The sequence below is a fragment of the Antechinus flavipes genome, chromosome 6 (assembly GCF_016432865.1).
Source record: "Antechinus flavipes isolate AdamAnt ecotype Samford, QLD, Australia chromosome 6, AdamAnt_v2, whole genome shotgun sequence".
Taxonomy (NCBI): Eukaryota; Metazoa; Chordata; class Mammalia; order Dasyuromorphia; family Dasyuridae; genus Antechinus; species Antechinus flavipes.
In genome coordinates this window covers 78620473-78647614 of record NC_067403.1, presented here as the reverse complement: position 1 = coordinate 78647614, position 27142 = coordinate 78620473, and the positions used below count along the sequence as shown (strand labels likewise).

Here is a 27142-nt window from a genome sequence, read left to right as displayed (position 1 = left end):
GTTCTCACAGGCCTCCCCACAAATCATTTGGTTGTGTTTGCCTCCCAAAAGAGCAAAGAGGAAAAAAAATACAAAAGTTTCATGGTCAGGGAGGGCCTCCTATAAGAGCAGCAGCTCCCTGTCCTGAGCCCACAGTGCTGAATGCTCCCCTGCCTAACGGGACCATCCTTCTATTGTTAAGGCATCCATGCAGCCATCAATATGAGCCCAAAATCTTCCTTGTTGAAGGAAGAGATTATTATGGTTCCATGAAGGAAGAGGAGGGTTTCTAGCTCTCGCCCTTGAGCTGTAAATTCTCAAGGACTCTCTTATAAATCTCCCAGAATCACTGTGAAAAACCCACATTCTATTGGAGAGCAGTGTAGTGCTATCAAATAGTAATTTCTGAAGTTCTCCCCCCATCCCCAACACTCTGGGGAAAAAAAACTGCAGGATAAAACTGCAGAGTAAATCTCCATCTGAACAGTATTTTTATTCTTCTTAGTACAAAGGAACTTAGGTTTGCTTGTCCTCCCCACCACACATTTCTCTGCTTCCCCTCTGCCTCTTCTTACTGCTCTTCTTGGGCTCTCCTCCCAGTCTCTATTTTTTCTCTCACCCTCCCTCCCTTTCTCTCTCCTCCCTTCTTTTTCTGCCTTTTTTCCTTCCTTCCTTTTTGTCTCCCTTCCTCCTTCCTTTTTGTCTCCTCTCTTCTCTCCCTCCTTTTCTTCTGTCTTCTTTACCTCCCTTTCTCTTTCTCTCTCTGTGCTTTATTCTCACACTTTCTCTCTTCCTTTCTTGCTCTTTTTTCCTCTTCCCTTTCTCTTTTCCTCTCTTACTCCTCTTTCCCTACCTTTTTTTTGTTTTCTCCTCTCTCATGTGTGTGCACACACATATGTACATACACACACTCATTGCCTCTCACTTTGTGACTCTCCATAAGAAAACTTTCTTAACTATGCCCTCTCTGAGGAAATTTACTGAAGCTAGCCAGAGTCAAAAGCCTATTTTAAAATAAAACTGTCCATGGAAAGGGGGAACTCTGGATACCAAGGCTGCAGATGAATTTTTAAGAAACCATCTTCCAATTTAAAACTATTTCTAGTCATATGAAAAGGTGCTCCAAATCATTGTTGATCAGAGAAATGCAAATTAAGACAACTCTGAGATACCACTACACACCTGTCAGATTGGCTAAGATGACAGGAAAAGATAATGACGAATGTTAGAGGGGATGTGGGAAAACTGGGACACTGATGCATTGTTGGTGGAGTTGTGAAATGATTCAACCAGTCTGGAGAGCAGTTTGGAACTATGCTCAAAAAGTTATCAAACTGTGCATACCCTTTGACCCAGCAATGTTTCTACTGGGCTTATATCCCAAAGAGAGATTAAAGAAGAGAAAGGGACTAGTTTGTGCAAAAATATTTGTGGCAGCCCTGTTTGTAGTGGCTAGAAACTGGAAATTGTTGACTGGTTGGGTAAATTGTGGTATATGAATGTTATGGAATATTATTGTTCTGTGAGAAATGACCAGCAGGATGATTTCAGAAAGGCCTGGAGAGATTTACATGAACTGATGCTAAGTGAAATGAGCAGGAACAGATCATTTTACACTTCAACAACAGTACTACATGATAATCAGTTCTGATGGACGTGGCTCTCTTCAACAATGGGAGGATCCAAATCAGTTCCAATTGATCTGTAATGAACAGAACCAGAGCCACCCAGAAAGAGAACACTGGGAAATGAGTGTGGACCACAACATAGCATTTCCATTCTTTCTGTTATTGTTTGCTTCCATTTTTGTTTTTTCTTCTCAGGTTATTTTTACCTTCTTTCTAAATCTGATCTTTTCTGTGCAACAAGATAATTGTATAAATATGTATATACATATTGTATTTAACATATACTTTAACATATTTAACATGTGTGGGACTACCTGCCATCTAGGGGAGGAGGTGGGCAGAAGGAGAGGAAAAGTTGGAACAGAAGGTTTTGCAAGAGTCGGTGTGGAAATATTACCCATGCATATGTTTTATATATAAAAATCTATAAATTTTTTTTTAAAAAAGGAACCATCTTCTTTCTCCTTCAGCCCCCAAGATGGACATCTTATATAAACCTATTTTCAAGTTACGTATGGTTCACATTGCCAGAGCACCTCCATTATGTCACAGATCAGATCTGAAACTTTATTTCATTTCTCATTCCAGAGGGCCAATTGAGAGTGGACGCTAACATATCTGTGCATCATCCTGGGGAGCCTTTTGGAGTTAGGACTGAAGTGAAGAATCTCAACAGCATAAGATTCTTGGCCAAAGCAATAGGTAAATATCATGTTAGTCCTAAATTTGGAATTTTCTCAAGTAGACTACCTGGAAAGTTCACCATAGGCTGGCCAGATTTTTTCTTTTTTTTGCTAATTTGACTAAAAGGTATTTCTTGCTTCTTTTCTCTTAGAATACAGGCTCCTTAAAAAGTCCATGATAGCCGTGCTCCATCAATCAATCAACAAGCATTCATTAAGCACTTTCTGTGTATATATTAGGCACTATGCTGAGAATGGCAAAATCATTGTACATGAGATTCATACCGAGTAGACTGGATATAATCTTAGAGTGGAGTGTGAGAGGTCTCTTGCAGAAAGTGGGATTTGAGCTGAGTCTGGGAAAGACAAGAGGGAATGGCCCCGCTTGGGCTACAGGATGATATTGCAAGGGTTGGACTCAAGAAAGGACGTTGGGAATCCTTTCGGTCTGGGCCCTGAAAACCTCAGTCCGAATGTGCTGTCAAAGCCAAAATCAACAGAATTCTGGGCAGCATCAGAGAGAGCAAAGGAAACAGAAAACATGGTCTCCGCCTCCTATAAAAACCCAGTTCATTCAGATCAGGGATTCCATGGGTAGGTCTGGGCTATAAATGTTTAAAGAGACTTAATAGACCTGGAGGAAAAGTTCAGAGAAGTGTGTTTTAAATTGATCGAGGTGGCACAGTGGGAGTAAAGGGATGAGGACAAAGAGATTGGGCGCTTGTGTCTGCAGAGTCAGAGTCCAGCCGTGGAGCTGATCCAAATTATAAAATAATAAGGGATGTAGGTTTCCAGAACAGAATGGAAACTTGAAAGAAGGAACTTTGGAGTAAATGAAGGAGAAAATCTTTACCCAGCAGGTGATTTACTTGTAGAACTCATTAGTCCAGAATGTAGTACAGTCAGAAAAATGAAGGTGATTCCACAAAAGGATGATAGGAATTTATGGATCAATCAGTCAGTTAGTGAATGGGCATTTAATAAGCACCTACTATATCACAGGCCTTCAACCCAGGCTCCTCCAGCAGAAATGGGGGGGAGCAATAGCTGATAATATAGCATTTCATCATATGCAAAGCTCTCATCCAAACCTGACCACTAACCCTATGAGTTGGGTGCTGGTTATTATCCCCATTTTACAAGTGAGGAAACCCAAATTAGGTGACTCACCTGGCATTGTAGTTAGATGAGATTTGAACACAGTACATTGTAAAAGCACAGCAGTTACAAATCTCAGTCTGATGTGAAGCTATTATTATGGTTATTAAAAAAATTCTTTTGAGCATGAAATGAATCCAAACCTGAATTGAAACCCCCTCTCCAACACTTAACTTTGTATTTGTGCATTGGCAAGTAAGTCACTTTAATTCCCTTGCTTCATATTCCTTATTTGGAATATTAGAGGTAATATAGGAATACTAGAGGTAGTATCCTTCTAAAATACTAGCTGTAGCACCCACCTCATGAGATTTTTCTCAGTCTCAAATGACAAAACACATAAAACATTTTGTAAGATGTAAGAAGTTATATAAATGTCAAATGTTATTTTATTTTAATATGTTTTCAAGGGAAACTAGCAAGAACAAGGGAATATTTCCTCACCTTCTGAGGCAGACTTTCTGTGAAACATTCCTCAGTGCCATTGTAAGATTTGGAAACTGGCAAGAAACAGTTCTTGGCGCAGAGGTATTAGATAGGGCAGCCTTTTAGAGAAAATGAGCCACCATTTGAGAGGCGTAGACAGCTGAGCTAAATACTAGCTCTTAGTCTTCAGGACCCATCTAAGGGCCTCATTTTTTCTTCTTCTGTCTCTTACAACTGCCTTTTTGGCCAACAACCTGCATCAGGGAGGACAAGGAAAGGAACAGAGATGGACATCAATCGATGCTCTTGATTCTATGTAGCTCAGATAGTTTTTAAAATGAGATTTGATAGGAAGATCAAAGCTGTTATCAGAATGAAGTTTGAAAATTTTTGTTCAGGTTTCATTTAACTAAGACTTACCTTTGGGCTAGAGCTGGGGGAAGCCCATCATATGTCATGAAATAATTAGTGCAGTAATCCTCTTCCTTGTGATACTTGGGCATAATTAAGATTTTTTTTTTTAAGGTTCTTTCTAATTACTGCCTTACTGGCAGTAGAAGGTGTTAATCAGAGAATTTATAGTGTGATCCCATGATAGTAAATCACTTTGTTTCTCTTAGACTATGAAATTCAGAGACAGATTGAAGAACTTCAGAATGGAGGCAAAATTCTGAATGAAACGCGAGCATTTGATGAGAAACTTGGGTGAGTTTATGTTGAAAATCATTAGGGAGGAGGGGAGAGTGCTGGGAGTCCAAGTCCAGTGGAAAACATGACTCAGCTTTCCTTCTTGGAATCAGAAGCTTTGGGTCCCATTGTTTCTGGATCAAATGGATCTTAAAAATGTCTCCATGGCCTCTGGACCCTCTCCTGATCTGTTTCTTTTCTTGGTATGTATTCCTGGTTTAGGAGTCCTTGCTTCCATCCCCATCCAATAATTTGACCCTTTCTGCTGTTTTATTTTTCCTATCTGGCCTCTCCCTTAGCCCTCAAAGACCATTTACTTACTCCTCTTCATCTTATAGACCATCCACCTTGCCCTTCCCTTGTTTATTTTTTTCTATTTAGCTCACTTTGTTCCTTATCTGACTTCCCATTTTGAAAGGTGGGCCGTGCAAAGATCAGCCCTACCCTTGGCCCTTGGTCAGAGAGGGAGCTGGGAATGAGAAGAAGTAGAATCCAAACTGAAGAAAGTCCTCTCTCTAATGTTGATGGATAACAATGTCTGCTGTTGACTGATCTCTATTTTTGTGCAGGTGCACTGTGTCAATGAGGGATAAAGAAGGAAAGCAAGACTACCGGTAGGAAACTTCTCTCATCTCCTAATACTCGGATATATTTGGGACTTGATTCCGCCGTATTGGACATTCACATTAGCAACAGCGTGCCGACCTGCCATTGGCCTAGAGATAGTGTTGTGGTGGTTCTTGGTGCGGTATTGTCATTGTTAACTGTGGTTGTTGTGACTGGCAGCAAATAACAGACTTCTCTCTTTCCTGGTCTTAGTAGTTGGAGGACATTCCAGAAGTCTTAGAGAAGTTTTAAGAAGCCTCAGCTGAAAACTTCACCGAGGGGCTTCATAAAACTTCACAGAGACTTTAAAACTGCCTTGTAGATATACTAAAAGGGGTTACATGGCATGGTGAGAAAGAAAGAGCTGGGCCTCAGAAATAAGACGCCTACAAGTCATGGTTTCAAACCCTTCCTCTGCTAGACACTGGCTCAGGATGGAACAAGGGGTCTCCCAGCAGCTGTCAGAGCCACTGATCGGAAGCTCTAGGAGAAGGAGCTTCCTCAGCACAGCAGGTCCCTCCCTGAATCAGAGAAATCCGGGCTCTGGGCAGCTGCTAAAAAGGCCACTGACCTCAACAATAGAAGAAAACTATTTTCTTGTAACAGTCCAGATTGATAAAAAGCCTGCTTCCCTCTGAACATTTAAAAGTTATTGGGACTCTGGGTGCTGCACGTCCCTATACTCTAGGAAACTTCTCTGAGGGAAAGGGAAGGGTGTGTTCAGTGGAGTTCCTTCCAAACCTGCTTTTCCCCCCTCACAATAGCTTAATGTCAGTTCAGGCCTTTTAAATATAAATGTGCTAATTGTGATATAATGGGCTAAAAAAGTGAGCAAGTGAGTCTCAGACTCAAAAAGAGGTCTGTGTGCACACTGGGGATTTTCATTGCTGGCTTTCCCACCAGGTAAGGACCTTGCTTTGTGTGGTCATGGGGTTGCAGTGTTAGAAGAGACCTCCCAAGCTATCTTTGCCACCTGACAACTTTTTAGATGCAAAAAGCCAAGCCCAGGGCTGGTCCCAATGACTTGCCTGGCGTCACACCCGTAGTAAGAGAGGCCCACTCTCTATCCACTGAGTAACGCTGCAGCAGTCTCATTTCCCTAATGTTGTTTTGTCATGAAAATGGAACCCACCATCAGTTCCTAAACAGCCTCTTCCTTGTGCCCAGGTTTATGCCAGAGCCCAATCTTCCCCCATTGATCCTGTATGATGCTGAGTCCCTGCCTGCGGCTGCAGACCCCCAGCAAGTGGTAAATATCGATTGGATTCGAGAGAGGCTTCCCGAGCTCCCCAGCGTGACCAGACAGAGGCTTGTTGAACAGTACGGGATTTTGCCTGAACACAGCTTCGCCCTATTGGTAGGTCTATTGATCAGTTGCTAAAATAAACCTAACCACATCCAGTTTCAGCAGTTGAGAAAACACTCTCTAAGGAGTCACATTAACAGGCTGTCAGCTTTCGTGTCCTCAAAGCTCGGGGCATGCCAGGAGATTTTTTTAGATTTTCCTGTAGATGTTTGAGAAGGCAAGGGAGTAACCCTTTTTCTTCTCTGTGAGGGCAGGAAACTGGAAAATTTCTAGCTTTGTGATTATTTCTCCCCTGTAAAAATGGCCAGCTGCGAATGGTGTTCAACCAAACAACCTCCCATCATAGATAAGCCTTTCCCAGGTGACTGCAGCAGACAAGAATATCAGCATCCAGCCAGCATTCCTTGATGTATTGAACCACGGCAGGGTCTAGTGAGATTTTAAGCTCAAAAACCATCTCTTTATTTTCCTGAGTGCAGGTAGAAGAAAAAGATTAACTCTGGTGGCCATTATATAAATTTTGGCCTAGGAATAGTAGGTCTGGAGTTTGGGAATCCATAGAAAGGAGTTCTTCCTGCTCCTCAAAAGTTTTGTTTCCATCCCTTTCGAGAGTCAGCTACTTCTGTGCTCTGTTGGATTCTGGGGGCCTCCCTTTAAGAAACTGGTTACCATGTCTGGAGGATGACATCCAAAACGTTAAAGGGCCTTGAGATCACACCGTGTGAGGATCAGTCAAAGGAGTTAGGAAGATTTGGTGAAAGGCGGGGGGGAAGACTCATTGGGTGAGTTTTCTGCCTTAGTGTATGTTAGAGTTGTCAGTGCTTTTCTGAAAGGGGGCGAGCATGCTCCTGACAAATGATTCTCCCCATGAGAAACTGGGTAACATTCTTTTATTACTGCTGTGGCAAAACCTAATGGAAATGCAAACTCCCAAATGTTTAATAAGTTCATATTAAACATTTGTAGGGTTTAGAATGAATATTTATATGCTAACTAGATAACAGTATTATTCTTCTTTAGAATTTTATGTGCATGTACACACACACACACACATACACACACACACACACACACACACACACACACACACACACACACACGAGTCCTTGCTTCCTCATCTATTAATGAGCTGCTTTGCACAGTACTTAGAATTTCACAGATTAAAGACACACACATTTAGCACAAGTAATTATTGTAATCATAATTTATGTAGCACCTCTCTTCTCCTGAAGCAGCTTAAATCTCTCAAATATTTCTCAGAGATCAATTTGAGTAAATTGAGTTTCATCCAAACCTGTCCTTCCCCATCATCCTGCCCCTCAAATTTCTGGCCAAGCAAAATACCACTGAATAAGAGTCCTCCATTTTATTATGTCCTTGCTAACTGACTGGGATGATAAGGAGAAGGGGAAAAGATTCTTCCTCATCAGAAGCATCAATTGCCTGTCTTCATTTGGCACTGCCCCAGCTGGACAAAGCAAGTCTTTTAAGATAATGTAAGATAGCCAGGAATTGATAAATCTTTTCTTTGCCTGTTCCCAACATTGTGATTTCTGAGAAAAATATCAGTGTATGGCGTGTGTTCCTTCAGTTAGCTTCTCCTTTGGAGGAGAAAAAGCTTTGAAGGTGGACCATCCATCTTAAAAATGTTACAAAAATCATTCATTCAGTAATAAGTAAAGGACCCGTTATGTGACAAGCACATAACCAGAATTGCAGATTTTTTTTTTAAGTCTACAGAAAAGTTAACACAAAATAGAGAGAATAATTTCTTGAGGGAAAGGATAAGAATAGATCAACTTGAGAGGTAGAACAAGAGCCGAGCTTTGAAGGAAATCAAGAATTCTACTAGGGAGAAATGAGGAAGAAGTGCATTGTAGGGTTGAGAGTGGGGAGAAGGGGGTGAGGTGGGTTTGTTCACTTTAAGGTACACAGCCTAAATGCATATATATGCTTCCCACATTCCTTGGGTATCCCAAGAGTCATGCTTTCCTCCCATAGTTTAAGAATTAGATTTTGAGAAACAGTTTTTATATATCTAATCCCAGACTTGTGATTTATATCTTCTGACTTTAGAAGCATGTTCTTATTTGGGGCAGAGATTAAATTTTTTTTTTAATAAATAAATGTGTGTGTGTGTGTGTGTGTGTGTGTGTGTGTGTGTGTGTGTGTTTAGTTAGGACATAATACATAAACTCTAGCTGGAATATGACCATTTACTGGCTTTACAAACCAAACTTCCTCAGTTTGACATGTCCACATATATAAAGGTTGAAGTGAGAAGGAAAAGGAAATTGAGTGATTCGGGCAAATTGTTTTTTCTGAAATTAGGCTGTCTTTATGGCTTTGCAGTCCCCAGAAGCTAAGCTACCCAGAGCACACCTGAAAAATGATATTTCCATAGCTTTTTCTGCCTGCATCAGAAACACAACAGATTGCTGAGAGGGGCAGATGCACCAATCTAATGAACCATCTTTCAATTTAAAGAGTGCCCAAGAGTATTCATTAAATAAATAGCAGTGGTAGGAGGGGTACTTTCCAAAGCATCAGAGCTCTATGCTCTCGGCAGAAAATTGCTTCTGATTAGTCTGAGCAATACACACACTCATAGACCATTACCCTTTCCCACCCATCCACACGTTGGATAGAAATTACAAGGGTCTAAACTTCAGAACCGAACTTTAATCTGTACTGTTGTTCGGTTGTGTGTGATAGGGATTGTAATATTATAGTGGTTGTTACATTATTTATATCACCCTTATCTGAAAAATGGTTTGTCGTTATTTCTGACACTGCTTATTGTGGTCAGATGCCAAAAATGGTAAAGATTCACTGTTATTAATATTAATAAAACATTCAGGAAGAAGGATTTCTGTTTTCCAGAGGTCATCTCTATAAAGACCTTCTCTAGGAGCCCAGAATTCTGCAAGCTGTTTGCAAACATTACTTTCCTATTTCTGAACCGAACCCATCTCTACAAATAAATCTTCCCCTGCTTCCTAGACCCAGCTCCTCAAGCCAATTGAAAACCTATAGCCTTCTCTCCTCTAGGTGTATTATGAGATGCCTTGTCTCATGATTAAACTGCAGCTGATTTAGTTTCTTACCTCCATCTCATCTTCTTACCCTCTTAACTCAAGCGCCATTGTTTCAGATGAGACTTGATGTCCAGACATGCTGATATTACAAGAAGGCTCTGAATGATCAAGTCTCCTTGTACAAAGACATGTGCTAATTATTATGATCATCTGTATGCTTAGAATCATCATGTGCACCAAATGGGTTTTTACTTGCCAGGCCTGGATTGAACTGTCTCTTATAATTGATTAGTGTGTGCTTTGAGTTCTTTAAATTAATTTTAATAGTAGCTCAAGAAGTACATTTTATCATTTGCTTTTGTATAGCACTTCACAAAGTGCTTTCATCTCATCTGACCCTCATATTCTGTAGTTGGGGTTAGGATTTTGCCCATTTCACAGGAAAGTAAATAGGCTCAGAGATTAAATGCTTTAGCACATTGCTAGTAAATAATAGAGGAGGGATCCTTAGGACCCTTCTTTGATTTTCTCTAGTGCTTTTCCCTGCCATCCTCTTGCCTCCCAATACATAATTAAGAATTATGAGGTCATCTTCACCCCCTACTTGCTCCCAAATTTATTCACTTTGTATGATACTTTTTCTTTTTTAAGTTCTGGTGAATTCTTCTGGGTTTTTTTTTTTTAATCATAATGTAAATTTAAATGGAATCATATTTTAAATTTATCAAGATGATTCATCCTGGGAAATGCTTTGCAAACCTAAAAATACAATGTAAATGGGGATTTTTATTGTTTTGTCCTTATTTAAATGCATCTTGAGTAAACAATAAATCCAGCAATGTGACAGTGCAGATAATCGCTCTTAAGTTATCTGAGATGCAGAAAGTATCTTTATTTTATAGATGAAGAAATTGAGGCACCAAAAAAAGGCCTTTTCCTTTTTTCTTTTCTGAGGTTTTGTTTTTGTTTTCTATTTATTTTTGTTTTTCTTTGAAAAATGATGCCATGTAGGATTGGGTTTGTGGGGTTCCGTGAACTCCAATTTGTTTGCTTTAAAGAGTGCCATATATTTAAGTCCGAATATGTTTTGAACACCCATGAGGTATGTTATATTTGTTGCTTAATTGGACATAATAAAAAAGAAATCTTAATTTTTTTCCCTCAAGGAGAGTAGGGCACAAAAGACATCACAGAATCAAATTACCTTAGAGATTATCTAGTTGACCCTGGGTTTATAGATGAAGAAGGCAAAATCTTTGGAGACAGGTACTGTTAATTTTTTGTTTTATATCTGTAGCTGTCACGGTGCTTTATAGATAGTAAATACTTAATAAATGTTTATGAGATTGAGAAACTGAGACTCCACTCACATTAGCTGATTGGTAAATCCCAGACTAGATTCAGCGTACTTAATTCCCAAATCCTGTGCTTTTTGCCCTTATTTCATTAATCTATCCCAAATCTAAGAGTTGTAGATATATTTTATGAGCATTCAAAGTTAGCTAACTGTAAATGTTTATTTTGTGCCCAATATTGTGTTAAACTATTCCCTAAGTTTCACCTCCCCCCTGTAACATAATGAATCTCTGTCAGAGAGAATAAAAGCCGTTGGCTCCATTTCTAGTTAATAACTGGGTTACTTGGAATTTGTAACTTGATCTCCTTCCCCCTCGGTAAGGGAAGAGTAATAAATAATTTAACCCTTTTTGGGTTCCTAAAAAATCAGAAACAGCCCATCAGACTTCAGAAAAACTATTGCCAGATAGAAAGGGATGTGCAAAAAAGTACATATACTGTACATACATAATTACATTGCAGTCTACATAAGATGTGGTAATAGTGGTTGGGAGAGGAGGGGGAGGGTGATATGGTTTTTAAAGAGTTGGAAGTTGAAGATAACCCCGGTAGGGCTTTGATGAATGCTGTACCAGAGAGCCCCCAACTAGCATCTATAGTATGACCATATGTGTTCTGGTTTCTGTTTTTTATTAGTCCTAAGGATATTTACATGAAAAAAGCCTTATTTAAATGATCTCATCCTCATCCACTCTTATTTCCCATTTGAAGTCACAGTCCTTTATTTTTGACATCACAGCAAAGGTTAGGATGTCTCCTGGGGAAAAGAAGCCGAAAAGAAATCATGAATAGATGAATGAATAGAATTGTTGCTAAATGGATTGTTTTTCAGAGTTTTCCTTTGGGCATTAAATAAGTCTGAGAAGCCCTAGTTGGCTTCCTGGATGAAATACCCATAAAATAATTTCCCATGATAAATATATATTTTGTCTAGAATTGCATTTTAAAGTTAAGTAGTTTGAAAAGGCATCTAAAACCATATTGGCTGACTTGAGACTGCCCAGGACAATTGAGATACAGTGCACTCACCTTCAGACTACCACGTTAGGAAAATCCATTTGGTTGACATTGTTACTCATGGTATTTCAGCTCTATGCAATTTCCAAAATTGATTTTATTGTTCATTTTATAAAATTGTACCCTCTGCTTGCCAGCTTCTAGATGCTTTTAGAGTCAGTCTCCACTCTGTTTAAAAAAAAAAAAAAGAAAGAAAGAAAAAGCTAATATCTCTTGCTCTGGAAAAGTTAAATAAAAAAGATGCATTTTATACTATGCCTAAAAACCCATCTGTCTTTCTTTCTTGGACCTATATGAACAAAGGAGTCCAAAGAAAATTGTCCTCTTAGAGTAGAGGTCCTCAAACTTTTTAAATAAGGGGCCAGTTCACTGTCCTTAAGACTGTTAAAGGACTAGACCATAGTAAAAACAAAAACTTTGTTTCGTGGGCCTTTAAATAAAGAAACTTCATAGCCCTGGGTGAAGGGGATAAATGTCCTCAGCTGCTGCATCTGGCCCGCGGCCGTAGTTTGAGGACCCCTGTGACCTAGAGCATTGACCTGTGGATTTTGCATCAGAGGATTTGGATCTTACCACCTATATGACTTTGGGAAAAATCCTTTCATTCGTCCAGACCACATCTTCCTCACCTGCCAAATGTGTAGAAGTGGAGAGTTGCTAAAGTTTGGACTGGATAAGAGGTTTTTAATCTGGCATCTTGTTTGGATTTTCTAATATTTTGATAACTATTTAAATATGATTGTTTCTTTATCTCTTATAACATTGTCAGGGGTGGTTTCACCTGCTAAAGAGGGTATTTGTCCTAAGAACCCCTATCCTGGATGATCTCTGAGGTCTCTTAAATCCTGTGATCCTCATAATTCTAGCATAGCAAATCCTGTGATCCTCATGATTCTAGCATAGGATACTTATCATCATAAAGTGAGTTCTCATTTATAATTGTAAGGCACTTTTTTGGGGTCAGGATTAGAGCAGATCATTGCCTTTAATTTTGCGGTATCAAGCTAAAGCCAGAAACTTTTTTTTTACTTTAACACAGAAATCGTTTTGAGACACATATTTTGTCTATAGAGCCCAGCTATTCTTTACTGGTTTTTTTTTTAATTAAATTTTATTTTATTTTCAATTTCAAATTCTTCTCTCCCTCTTCCTGTTCCTCACCCACTGAGAAGGCAAGAAAAACAAAGCCCATTGCAAATATATAAGTACACAAAACAAATTTCCACATTAGTTATGTCCCCCTCCAAAAAAAGAAGAAGAAAATATTCTTTATTCTGTACTTTGAATCCATTCACTCTCTACCTGAAGATTGATAGTATGTTTCATCATGAGTCCTTTGGAATTGTGATGGGTCATTGTGTATCTGAGTTCTAAAGTCTTTCAGAGTTGCTTATCTTTACAATATCATTATTTTTGTATAAATTGTTTCCCTGGTTTGGCTCATTTCATTTTGTATAAGTTCATATAAATCTTCTCAGATTTTTCTGAAATCATCTTCTTCATTTTCTTACAAGCATTATATCACATTCATATACTCATCATTTCCATTCCCTCAATAATTGGCATCCCCTTAGTTTTCAATTCTGTATGACTTCAAAAAGTCCTCCATACTTTTTGATATTTTTGACTTTTTGACATACTCCTATAGATTTTTTTTTTTTTTTACATTTGGATCCTTTTTTTCTTTGTTTGATATCTTTGTGGCATAGGCCTAGATGTGTTATCACAGGGTCAAAGAATATGCAGAGTTTGATAACTTTTTGAACATATTTCAAATCACTTTCCATAATGGTTGGATCAGTTCATTAGCTTCACCAACAACACATTAATATGCTTGTTAAACTACAATCCTTCTGACACTTGTCATTTCCCTTTGTCATCAACTTAGTCAATCTGATGGATGTGTATTGTTACCTAAGAGTTGTTTTAATTTGCATTTTTCTAATTGTTAAGTTAGTTAGAGTATTCATATGTCTATTGATAGTTTTCTCTGAAAACTGCCCTTTCCTATCCTTTTAGGGGAATGACATTTATTCTTATAAATTTGACTCAATTCCCTATATCTTAAATGAGACCTTTTTCAGAGAAACTCACTTCAAAGATTTTTTTTCCAGTTTCCTGTTTTTCTTCTGATTTTAACTGCATTGATTTTGGTTGTTTCTTTTTAATTTTGCGTATTTAAAATTGACCATTTTGCATCTTACAAACCCTTCTATCCTATTTGTTTTAAACTCTTTCCCTATCTACAGATGTGATAGGTAATTTCTCCCATGTTCCTCTAATTTGCTTATGATGTCACTCTTTACAGCTAAATCTTGTTCCCATCTGCAACTTATTTTCATTGTGTTCTATACCTAGTTTCTGCCAGACTTTTTAATTTTTCCCCAAAATTTTTGTTCAGTACTGAGGTCTTATCTCAACAAGTGGGATCTTTGGATTTATCAAAAACTAGTTTACTGTGCTCACTTGCATCTGTCTTTTGTATACCTAATCTATTCCACTCATCAACCTCTCTGTTTCTTATCCAATACCAAATTGTTTGCACAGTTAGGGCTTTGTAGTAGAGTTAGAGATCAGGGACTACTCAGCCTCTTTTTTTTTTCCTATTTTAAAAATAATAATTCCTTTGATATTCTTGACTTTTTGTTTTATCATATAAATTTTTTTTATATACCTCTTTAAAATTTTCTTTTGATTAGTGTGGCACTGAATCAGTATTTTAAGTTAGGTAGTATTACCATTTTTATCCTATTTGGCTTGGCCTAGCCATGAGTAATTAATAGCTCTCTGGTAATTTAGGTCTGCCTCTATTTGTGTAAAGAGTGTTTTGTTATTCATATAGTTCCAAGTGTATATTGGCAGGTAGCCTGTCAAATATTTTATACCATCTTTAGTTGTTTTAAATGGAATTTCTCTCCCTTTTCCTGCTTTATCTTGTTGGCAACATACAGAAATGCTGACAACTAATGTAAGTTTATTTTATATTCAGCAACTTTGACTGAGCCATTCATTAATTTTTTTTTTTAGTTTATTCTCTAAGGTTTCTCTAAGTATACCATCTTATTATCTGTAAAAAGTGATTGTTTAGAACCAAGAGGAAACTCTTTGCCTATTTGTATTGCTTTCATTTTTTTCTTTTTATTAGTATAGCTAACATTTCTAATAAAATGTTGAATGTTGATGATGATAATAGACATCCTTTATTCATTCTTGATCTATCTAGGAAGGTTTCTAGTTTATCCTCATTACAGAAAATGCTTCCTCTTGGGTTTAGATAAGTATTGACTATCGTTTTGAGGAAGGTTCTGTTTTTTGTTTCCTCGTGTTTTTAACAGGAATAGATGTTGTATTTTGTTGAAATATTTTTCACATCAAGTAAAAAAATCATATACCTTTTATTTTAGAGTGATAAAGAAGATTCACTACAGATTTCATAGGATTTTAATAATCAGAAAAGTCCTCAATGACCATCTAGTCCAATCCATCCCTGAAAAGAAATGCTCACTATCCTGTTCCCAAGAGGTACAACAGGGCCACCAGGCACATTTTGAAACAGTCTCTTAACAGTTGAGCACCTCCAGTTGGTTGGAATCTGACATTGAATTTCAATTTATGAGTTTGAAATGTCAACCTTTTGCTCCTGGTTCTTCCTTTTGGGAACAAAGGTGAACGCTCTCCTGTATCTGTCAATCAACAGGTGTTTATTAAAAGCCTCCATGGTACCTGGTCCTGTGTTAGATGCTTGGACTGCAAGTACAGTGAGTGAAACAGTTCCTCTTCACCAAAAGTGTATATTCTAAGGGGGGAGACAGAAAAAGTACACCTAAATATTTATCTTAGCCATGTTTTGCAGTCTACCCTTCTCTGGGAATGTATTATAGAGCAATGAGTTATTGGGAGATCTGAATTCAAATCAAAATGTGTAATTATAAAGAGAATAACTATAAATAAATAACATGGTAGTTTGGGGAGATATTAGCAGTTGTGGGCTTCAGTAAAGGTTTTATGTAGATGGTTAGGCTGTTTCTTGATGGAGAGGAGAAGCACCTCATGAAGTGAAAGACAGGAAGGAGTTCTTGTCAAGTTTAGGGAAGAATTGGGACAAAGGCCCAAAGATGGGAAATGGAGAGAGGGTCTATTGGGCTGGAATAATGCTCACAAGAGTACCAGGGTCTGAGACCTGGTGCCTGCCCTCATGAAGCCTACAGCATTGAAGGGCTAAACTACGTAAGGTTTATATGTTTTGCAATCTACCCTTCTCTGGGGATGTATTATAGAGCAATCAGTTATTGGCAGATCTGCGTTCAAATCAAAGTGTGTAAGTATAAAGAGAATGAGAATGGCTTACAATTACATAGAACTTGACAGTTTACAGAAATTTAGTGAAGCTTTCTTATATCTTTCTTTTGTGAAAGCCCTTGGATAGATAGAGCACTGGACTTGGAGTCAGGAAGAACTGAGTTCAGAGTTGCCCTTAGAGCATCACTTGGGTAAAGTCACCACCTTTATGGGGTCCCCTTCAGCTCTATACCTTTGAACTTATGACAAGATGGCACAGGGAGAAAATGTCTGAGCCAGGATTCCATCCTGGACTTTTTCACACTTAGCCCTGTTTTTCTTGCACTTAGCCCATAGGGCCTTTCCTAATCAGATTTGCACACTGAGAAGAACACAGGCTACCTTCAATATTTATTGGAGCAAGTTACAATTATTCATCCTAAATGGATCCTGGAATATGATTGACTTAGAAAAGGTGAACCTAAATGCTGGCAGGATTGATTAGAGGATTAAATGAGGTACAGTTCTTTGCAAACCTTTTAAAAAGCATTATATAAATGGCTGTTTTTTTCTTATTATTAACATCATTATATCATCCACTTCATCATCCAACTGAGAACTATGAGGACAGATCCCTATTTGATAATTTTGTAATTTGGGGGTATTTGGTTTTTTGGGGAGGTGGTTTGGTTTTTTTAATCATTCAAAACTTAGTACCTTGCTCTGTGACCTTAGGCAAGTCACTTAATCCCAATTGCCTCAGCAAAAAAACTTAGTATCTTGGAAGAGTAGATGATGTACATATGTGCTCAGCAACTGAGGAAATATGTAGCAAATTGGATGCCCTGGACAACCTGCTAGAAGAAAATAGTAACAGCTCACACATTTATAAGACTTTTCTCCAGATCATTCCTTGAAAGAGATCCCAGAGAGTACAATAGTGTTCTCCCATTTTCCAAATAAATAGGGAAACTTGTCCATAGTCACACAGCTAGGTTCAAATTCTGCCCTAGAAAAGAAAGTATCTTTGTTACCACGTACAAGTCACTTTAACCCCATGTCTCATTTTCTCTCAGCTGTAAAATGAAATATTGGTATTTCTAGATCTGGGACCACCAAGGCTATCTCATACAGCACCCTTATTTCCCAGATGAGGAAGCTGAGACCCAGAGAGACTTGCCCTCCATCTCACATGAAGCCATAAGCTCCAGAGGTGGAATTGTAACTCCAGTTCTCTAACTTTAAATATGATACTCTTTCCACTGTTCCACAAGAAAAGTGCTTTAGTAATCTTTGAATGTTGAAGACATCTGAGTACTTAGTTACTGCACAATGGATGGAGAGCTACACCTGGAATGAGAAAGGACTAAGTTCAAATGCAGCTTCAGATACTTCATAGCTGCATGACTCGGCAAGTCACTTACATCTCTGCCTGACTCAGTTTCCTCATCTGTAAAATAGGCTGATAATAGCACCTACTTCCTGGGGTCTTTAAGAGATTTAAAATCAGATAATATTTATAAAGCACTTTGCAAATCTTACATAAACGCAAGCTGTTACTTTTGACCATTCCCAGCTTACTATTTGGGAATCTAATTTATATGCATGGGAATGGAATGGGATAACTCGGCCAAGAAGTGTGTGTTCCCTTTCTCGTTGCTGGGGTCTTTGGAGGCTAGCCTTTGATGCTTTCAGCATCCCTGAAAAGGACCACCACTGCCAAGTGAATCAGTCCTTGAGAAGATAAAAGCAGTCCTTACTAGTAGCTCATCATTGGCAGCCAGGCTAGGCTTGACCAGCTGGGCCGCTTGACCAGCTCCTTGTTTGTCCCCCATGGAGCTGATTCCTTCCACCTTTCCAATTCACCAGATCATAGAGTCCTTTGGCTAGAGGGGACTTGTGGGAACATTTGAGTCCAAAGCTTTCTTTGGGTCATAATCCCTATCGGGTCATGAAACTGACTTTGAAGGTCACAAAATCGTGATTCATCACCAATAAATGTTTGATTTGTACGCCTGTTTTATGTACTCATATATCCAAGATCACGTAAACATTTCTTGGACAAAAAGGACTCAACTGGAAGAAGTTTAAGAAACTCTTCATTTTATAAATGAGAATCCTAAAGCCAGAACTGGCCCAGGGGTTTCTGACCTGAATTCTCCCTTCTTCCTGAACTTATCATCTTTGTCTCTTCCTTTCTTCTTCTGTATCAGTCAGTTTTGCATCTTCTTGTAACCATAGCAATCTTTCTTTATGTCCCTGTTGGTCGCTTGGTGACCTCACACTGGTGTGTGATGAAAATATGATCCAAGACTCCAGGCTAGGAGGGCCTTGAGTGGGCTCCAAGGCCCTGAGAGCTGCATAGTAACTTTTCTGAAGTGACCCAGTTAGTAAATGGCCAAGTCAGGCTTAGAACCCAAATGACCAACTGCAAATATGGCCCCCTTTCTTCTGCAGCATGCAAGATGCTTTGGGCCACTGCCCAAGCCAGCCTCTTGTCCTAAGGCATATGGCTAGTTTCTAGGAGTTCTCTAGATATAGATGGGGAGAGGGGATCGCACCTCTATTTTCACTCACTTTTGCTTTCCTTTGTAATCCTTGGCATTTTATTTTATAAATTTAAAATCATTGTTCTGAGACAGAGCCTATAGCTTCTTCCAAAGTCACATAAAATATGGCATTGGAGCCTTACCTTTGCCCTAGGCAACCTGCTTTCGTCGACAGAGGCAGCTTTCTCATCCCAGGATTCCCTTTAATCTTTAATATCAATAATTGGACAAAACCCCTACTATTTCTATTCACTGCTAAGTAGCCAGGATGATATGGGCTGACTTTGTGGCCCAAACTGTCTCTGGGAAAGTTGATTAAAATGTGGGAAATTTGTCCTCCAGCTGCAGGGCATCAGAGACTGTCCAGTCCATGCATGGGAGGCCAGGATGGCTGACCCCACTGCCACCATCTTTGGAGAAAGCTTGGTTAGAAAGGTTCCAAAACCCCAGGACCAGCAGTGGTGGAGCTGAAGCCGAGGCTTCCTCATTTGGGGCAGGTTGGCGCCGAGTCCCACATGCACGTGAAGCCATCTACAGAGACATTCAAAGCTCTTTTGTGGAACAGCCTTTTCTGCCTCGCTCTTAATATGATATTTAAATAAAGGAATAACTGGCTCACTGTTTTCCTGAAAACCGGACGGCTGACAGTGCCATATTCACCAGAGATTTCAGAGACATGTGCCAAACTAATCAGCATTCGCCTACCTCAAAGAGGAAAAACTTACCCAGAATGTCGCCTTCCACAAAAGCAAAAGGCCTGATGATAGACTGGCGCCTGAGCTGGAGGCCTACGTGCAAGTTTTATTGACTCATTATTCTCTGGGCAGCCAACAGCCTAGCTTTCGCTCAGAACTGGCTTATGTAGTGTGCCCCCCACCACAAATCTCAGACTGCTTCGTCTGCTTTAAATTGAGGACTGAAACCATGTATCCCCTAGTGGACTCCAGTTCCGGCTCGGAGAGGCTTCATCACAGAGTTGACATGAAAAGACAAACAAAAATCTGACTTGCCGCGTTATCCATCCAATAGGAAACCACCCAGGGGTAGAGAAATAGATATTCATCACCTTCGCAGCAATTCAGCCGGGCCCACGAGTTCAGGCGTGCTATATTTCAAGGAGGATTTTTAAAACCTTTCCTTGGCGAAGCCAAGAGTTCTCCTGACAGCCCATTTCACCAGCAGGCCGACCTGCCGAGGAGAGAACAAAGGGAATTCTCCCTGTCTGATTTGGAGGAGCGGCTGCTCCGCTTTGGGGCTTCCCCAGTGGGCTTCGCACCAGCGTCGGAGTTAGAATACTTTTTTTTCCCCGAACAGTTAAAGTAAAACTCCTTCTTCAAATTGCTTATACTTGCCTTTATCTGCAGCAAAGTTCTGGCTGTTAAGATGGCCTTTTGCCCTGGTTTAGCATGAGCAGAATAATAGCCTTGGCTAAGAAAAAGATCAGAAGGATGATTGTGGGATTATTCAGTAGGTTTGTCACCAGAGAATTTAGCTCCATTGCAAAGGGCATCTGGAATTTTTTTTTTTTTTTATGGCACATTTGCCTTAGTGAATGTGTGCCTGTGTATATATTATAACATCTGCAGTTCCAAACTTCAGAACTGATTTTGGAGAGACCTCTGTGCCATAACTGCCCAAAACAGTCTTCTTCAGGAGACAAGGGGACTCTATATATCTAAGTAAACTTGCCTAAAATTCTTCCTCCTCATCCATTGCACTGATTACTGTGCTAGGAAATGATTAAGAAATGATTCTTATTGATTCATTCTTAGAGAACTTCACTTTTTTCTTTTTTTATTATTTATTATAGCTTTTTATTCACAAGATATATGCATGGCTAATTTTACAGCATTGACAATTGCCAAGCCTTTTGTTCCATTTTTCCCCTCATTCCTCCCATCCCCTCCCCCAGATGGCAGGTTGACCAATACATGTTAAATATGTTAAAGTATAAATTAAATACAATATTAGTGTACAAAACCACATTTTTCAAGGAAGTCTTTCTTGATCTGATACCTGTAGCTGTTAGAGCTCACTTCCCTCCCAACCTCATGTATTTAGTCAGTCAGCAAACATCTCCCAAGGTATATCTGCTGTGTGCTGAGCATTGTCCTGAGAGCTGGGAATATAGAAAAAGGTAAAAAAAACACTTCTGTGTTCAGTCACAATAGTAAAAATAGCTAGCATTTGTATAATGCTTTAAGATTTACAAAGCACTTTACTGCTACCATGCTCCCAAGGTTACTGTTGTTATCCTAATGCAATTATTAGCTTCCCTATCTTGCAGATGAGAAAACTCAGGCTGAGAGCAGGTAAGTAATATGTCCAGAGTCACACAGCTAGTAAGAGCCTAAAGCCACATTTGAGCTCAGACCTTCTTGACTCTATTACCACTGTGCCATCTATGCCTTATACATTATAGCTTATTCTATCTCCCATCCCCCTTGAGGACAGGGGATGTTTTTTGTGGTTGTCAAGGGATCTTTGACCTTTGCAGTTCCACTACATTGGAAATGTTAGATACTTAAAGAATGCTTATTTTAAAAAAAAGAAGAAGAAGAAAAGAAAAGAAAGAACTAATCCTAATTGGATTGGATTATGGACCTGCAAAGAAATTTTCAGGGGATTTGTAACTTGGTTTGAGTTTTAGCATGTAAGGGGGGAATATACTAAAATATGCTGTATCTGGCTAAATTCTGATTATTCAGTTCTTCCAGATATAAGCCTTCCTTTCCATAAATAGGTATTGTTCTGTGTTTTTTTTTTTTTCCTCCCACTAAAAATTTTTTTGGGGAACCCTTTCCTCTTTCAGAATGTAACGAGCCAGAGTAGATCAGAATGGCATACCCTTGATCAACAACTTATTATGAAAGTGTAAGGAGCATGAGGAATCACTTCCATATAAGATGCATTTCTGATGCCTCAGTCAGAGGAGGACCGGTGGTCCAGCAGATGATCCCCTAGCCTTTGTTCTCCTAAGCCAGCCGTCGGCAGCCTCTCACTCCAAAAATTAAGGCAGGTAGTGTCTTTTTTGTCTTTATGTCTCCAGTGCCAATACATGGCAGGCACCTAAAAGTATTCAGTTGAACTTACCAAAACGCTTGTTGAATTCAGTGATCTCATAGGACGGGGAGGACTTTGTCAGAAGATGGCTCTTCCTGGGGCAGTAGGAAAGGTGCCCACACAGGAGGGGTGGGCCCAGGGTCCAGGTGGTGACTTCACAAGTGGTGATAGAAGCCCACCAGGGTGCTTTAAAATGAAACATAGGTTTGCCGGACCCCTTGGTTGAAGCTAGAAGGAAGCATCCTCCTCTTTCAGACGGGAAACAGGCCTAGAAGAGAAAAAATGACCATGAGCCCAGGGCTTAGGAGTCTGCATCCCGCCATCTTTCCATTGGACACATAACTTTCCAGCCTGTGGGATAGGTGAGGCAGATGATGTGATCCTCCCTAGTCCACATCTGAGGAAGGGCCACTAGGGGGCACTATAGTGCACAGAGCACCAGGCCTGGAGTCAGGGAAGCTCCTCTTCCTGAGTTCGAATCCAGCTTCAGACACTTAGTAGCCAGTCATTAAATCCTGGCTGGCTCAGTTTCCTCATGTCTAAAAATGAGCTGGAGAAATAAATGGCAAATCATCCCAGTGTCTTTGCCATAAACACCCCAAAGGAGCTCATGAAAAGTCAGGAGCAGCCAAAACAAGTGAACCACAGTAACGTAAGAAAAGACTCAGCATTTGACATTTGACTCAGCTGCCATCAGCATTTGAACTCGGGTCTCCTGCCTCCAAGCCCAGAGCCCTTCCCGCCACAGGAAAGTGCCCCTTTTGCCAGTGATGGGCCTTCTTTAGAGTGGAGATGTCCTTTTCATCCTTGTGTACCTCCTGGGGAGGATTCAGCAAGAGACTGCAGCAGACATTTATCGCACTTCCCAAAAGCCCTGGCATAGATAGTTGGAGAGAAGGGAATCTCTTTCATGGAATTTCTCTTCTGCGAGGATGTGGGGAGGTGAGGCTCCGCACGTCCCCAAAGGATATGAGGATGAGTGACGTTACAGCTGGACCTGGGGATCTATTTATTCATCTTTGGACCATTTTGGGCCTTCTTCTAGCTACTCTTCTGGCTGACAGGGTTGACATGAGAAGAGGGAGAAGATTAAATTCGGAACAAGCAGACATTTTGTGCTGTGTCTTCAGCTCTGCTTAAAATAGTAATAATAATAAAAAGGCTGAGGGAAGGTGAGGTTGGGGGGAGTTTGAAAACTGATAGCCAAGATGAGGCTCTGGGGATAAACAAAGTGAATTTCATTGATCCAGGCTCTCTTTGTCCGTTGTCCGTTGCTGTGGATTATCAGGGTCAAATATGTCTAAAACATTTTCATTCCTGAGAAAATGCTTGATAAATGCAACATGACATTATTATCATTCCAATGCGCAGAAACAGTATTACTGCATACCAAAAGCTGTCAACATATCAGAGGTGATGCACCAGGAAGCAGTGGGTGCTATAGTCCAAAGATTCGGCATAGAACTGGCAGGTCTGACCTCTGTGCCACGGAGCTCTCCCTGGCACTTGGGTGATGATCATTTTTGATTTTTCTGGTTTTATTTTTGTTTTGTTTTTTAACAGAATGAGGATGGACTATTGGAGTTCTTCCAAAATGTGGTGAAAGAAACTAGAACAGAACCCAAAAAAGTGATTGGTTGGATTCTTACCACTTTCCAGGGTTATTTAAAGCAACAGAACCTTGCTGTCAGTGAGAGGTAAGAGCGCCTTTGGAATTTTTTTCCCTTTGCTTCCAGAAGAAGCTGGCTTAGAGGTACTACATTTTTTCCTTCCTCCCTCCTCTCCCTTCCTCCCTCCCTCTTTCCCCTCTCTTCCTCCCTCCCTCCCTCGCTTCCTCCCTTTCATTCCTCCCTCCCTCCCTCTTTTCCTTCCTCCCTCCCTTCCTTCCTTCCTTCCTTCTTTCCTTCCTTTTGTTTTTTAAATACATATTGTTTTATGAATCATGTTGGGAGAGAAAATCAGACCAAAAGGGAAAAATCATGGAGGGGGAGGGTGGGACAGAAAAAAGAAGTGAACAAACCATGTGTTGATTTACATTCAGTCTCCTTAGTTCTTTTTCTGGATGCAGATGACATTTTGGGTCCAAAGTCTATTGGGATTGCTTTGGATTGTTGAGCCACTAAAAGAACCAAGTCTTTCATAGTTGATTATCACATATTTTTGCTTTTACTGTGTACAATATATTCCTGATTGTGCTTGTTTTGTTCATCATCAGTCCATGTAAATCTTTCCAGGCCTTTCTATAATCTGCTTATTCATCATTTTTTACAGAATAATGATGTTCCATTACCTTCATATATCACAACTTGTTCAGCCATTCCCCAGGCGATGGGCATCTAGTCATTTTCCAGTTCTTTGCTACCCCAAAAAGAGCTGCTACAAACATTTTGGCACATGTGGGTCCTTTCCCCTTCTTATAATTTCCTTGGGAAACAGACTCAGTAGTGGCACTGCCGCGTCAAAGAGTATGCACAATTTTAAAGCCCTTTGAGCATAGTTCCTAACTGCTCTCCAGAATGATTGGATCAGTTCACAATTCCACTAACAGTGCATTAGTGTTCCAGTTTTCCCACATCCTCTCCAACATTTATCATTATCTTTTCCTGCCATCTTAGCCAATCTGAGAGGGGTGAGATGCCACAGCCTTTTTTGAGCCATCCTTCTTCAGTAAAAGTACTGAAAAATTCTCTTTTTGAAGGCCAGCATCTAAAAACCTTGTTAGTCAATGTGAGAATGTATAGTAGTACAAGTTTATGTTTATCTTTTTACATACCTACATCTTTTCTCCTGACCTAGTTTATAAAAGATAGCAAGTCCTGGTGGGAAGAGTGTCAACATCTGTCATTAACTATCCCTGTGACTTTGGGGGAGTCTTAACATCTCTGAGACTGAGTTTCCTCATCTGTAAAAAAGGAGGATGTTTGACTAGATGGCCTCTAAGATTTCTTCCATCTCTAATCAATCAATGATCCTATGATTCTTGAGATAATTTAATTAACATTTAATCAACAAATATTTATTCAGTGGCTATTGTGTGCCAGGGATCAGTGTTAAGTGCAAGTACGAAAAGTGAAATCATTCCTCCTTATAGTTAGTTTATACTCATTCAGATGTGTTCTTAAAGAGTTATATTTGAATAATTTATTTAAATAATATCAATTCTTAAAAACACAACAAAAGACAGCAATGAAATAACTGTCCGTGGTACAAAATCCAGCCTTTCTTGGACAGGTGATTATCTAAAATCTGATCTGTCTGACTTCATTTCATCAAAGTCAGGCCCTGAGTCATTCTGATGTCAATAGGAGCACATGTGTATGACCATTGCTGTCACAAAATGAAACTATATGAAATCCTAAATCATTTGCATGCTGCTGTAGCTAAACCACAGCTGGATAGTTGTATCTTAATTCCTTTTAAAGAAACAACATGGAAGAGTGAACAGAGTTCCAGACTTGGAGTCAGGCAGGACCTAGATGAGAATTCCACTTCTCATACTTCCTAACCAGGTGACCATGGCCAAATCACTTAGTCTTTTTCCATTTCACTTTCTTTGGGCTGTCAAATTTGGATTATAACACCCATGGTTCCATATCACTACAGAGTTGTTCAGGGTAAATTAAGATCATGCATATAAAATACTTTCCAAACTTTAAAATGCAGTACAAATATCTGTTAATACTTTAATTTCACAATAGCCCTTCAGCAGGATTGCCCATTACATGGTACATAGTTCATTTTCTTTTAATGGAATATGCATACCAGCAAAGCTTATTACAAAACTAATTTTTACTTAGTGAATTCCATTTTTCTGTTACCAAATTGGAAAAGTGTTCAACTGTTTTAAAAAAAAATCTTTGGATGCGATCATCCATTCAATGGATATTTTTGTTTTTTTGCTAGGCATTTCATGAGGCACCAGTGATAAAAACACAAAGATAAAAATAGTCCCTTCCCTCAAGCAAATTGCATCTATTAATGTGCTAAAATTATAGTTGAGAATGTATCGAGTTATTAATATTTAATACCACATGTGTAATGTTAAAATTTAATATATGTTAATGTTAATATTATACATATATAATGAAAATAACTTTCTTAATAAGTATTAGCAAAAGCACACAAAATGTTGTCATTAGGTAAAAGTACTAAAAGTGAAAATATAGTATAACTGTATGCCTTACCTTTAATAATATTCCCCTGATAGAAGTAGCAGTCTCTAAAGTTCCAAAAGCTGCTTAGATAAGGTTTCATCAGCTTCAAGTCAGTAAGTTTTTATCAATTTGTCTATTGTATATATATTTCACTATGCTTTGTACAAAAATAATGACAGAGTTTACAATTTAGGAAGATGAGACTAACATAAATGAGATCATGTACAATACAGGAGAATATGTGATTAAGTAAATATATTCTACCTACAAAAAATACAGTAGAAGTTAATGGAAAAGAGAGATCATTGAGGACTGAATTAGGTCATAATCAGGAAAGGCTTCATGAAGGAGAGGCTTCAGCTAAATTTTAAAGCAATATTCAGATTTACATATGTAGGAAAAGGCACAATGAATTTGCAGAGCAGTTTAATATAGTTATGGAGTTGAGAATGAACTTACTAGGTGTTGAATAAATGCTTGATTTAAATGGAGAGGAGCAGGAAGGGAATAAGGTGGAATGAGTTGATATTGTTCAGATTATGAAGGATCTAAAAAGTTAGGTAGCATTTAGATTTGCTGCAATAGACGTGAGGAAAAGCTATTAAATTTATGTTGTAAGGTTCAGTTTATGTTGTGAGGCTAGTTATGGTTCATAGAAGATCATCAGAATTCTAGAGTGAAAATAGCCGTCATAAATCACCTTATCCAAACTTTTCATTTTATATGTGAGGAAACAAGCCTAAGGCAGATGTTCAGTGTCTCACAGTTAGTGATGAAACCAAGATTTTAACTAATCATCTCATCAGAGGACCTAAGAATGAATTGCCCAAACCCAACTCTACAGCCAATTTTGGCTTTAAACAAAATCTTTCCTTGATTGTACCAATCAACTGGACAAAAAAAAAAAAAATCAAGGAATGATCCTTTTTTTAAAGCCAGTTTGGTTAAAGCAAGAGAGCCAAGAAGGCAAAAGTTGATTACTCCCTCTCAAATGAGGTGAGCACAAATTAAATTTAGGAACAAATGTCAATTGGCTAATGAACAACTTAGTTCAGAAGGCTTAAAAGGCTTAGCTTTAGGGTAAATTCTAAAGTTTAACAGGTGAGCAACTCACAGGAATCAGACTAGAAGAGATACTGAGCACAAGGACATACTGAAAAGTCTGACTAGCAAAATCTGATAAATAATTATACATTGCTGAGGATATATCATAG

The 27142-nt window shown here is 39.1% G+C and overlaps 1 protein-coding gene across 3 annotated transcripts in view; it reads left to right on the top strand.

Annotated features, from left to right (window-relative positions):
* Window positions 1-27142, top strand: part of GATB (glutamyl-tRNA amidotransferase subunit B) — a 102485-nt gene that overhangs the window by 45396 nt on the left and 29947 nt on the right. For all 3 annotated transcript variants that reach the window (XM_051964898.1, XM_051964897.1, XM_051964900.1), the window contains 5 exons: window positions 2196-2309; window positions 4495-4579; window positions 5131-5175; window positions 6335-6524; window positions 23338-23471. In XM_051964898.1, coding sequence (XP_051820858.1) covers window positions 2196-2309; window positions 4495-4579; window positions 5131-5175; window positions 6335-6524; window positions 23338-23471 — 568 coding nt within the window. The remainder of the gene's footprint in view (window positions 1-2195; window positions 2310-4494; window positions 4580-5130; window positions 5176-6334; window positions 6525-23337; window positions 23472-27142) is intronic.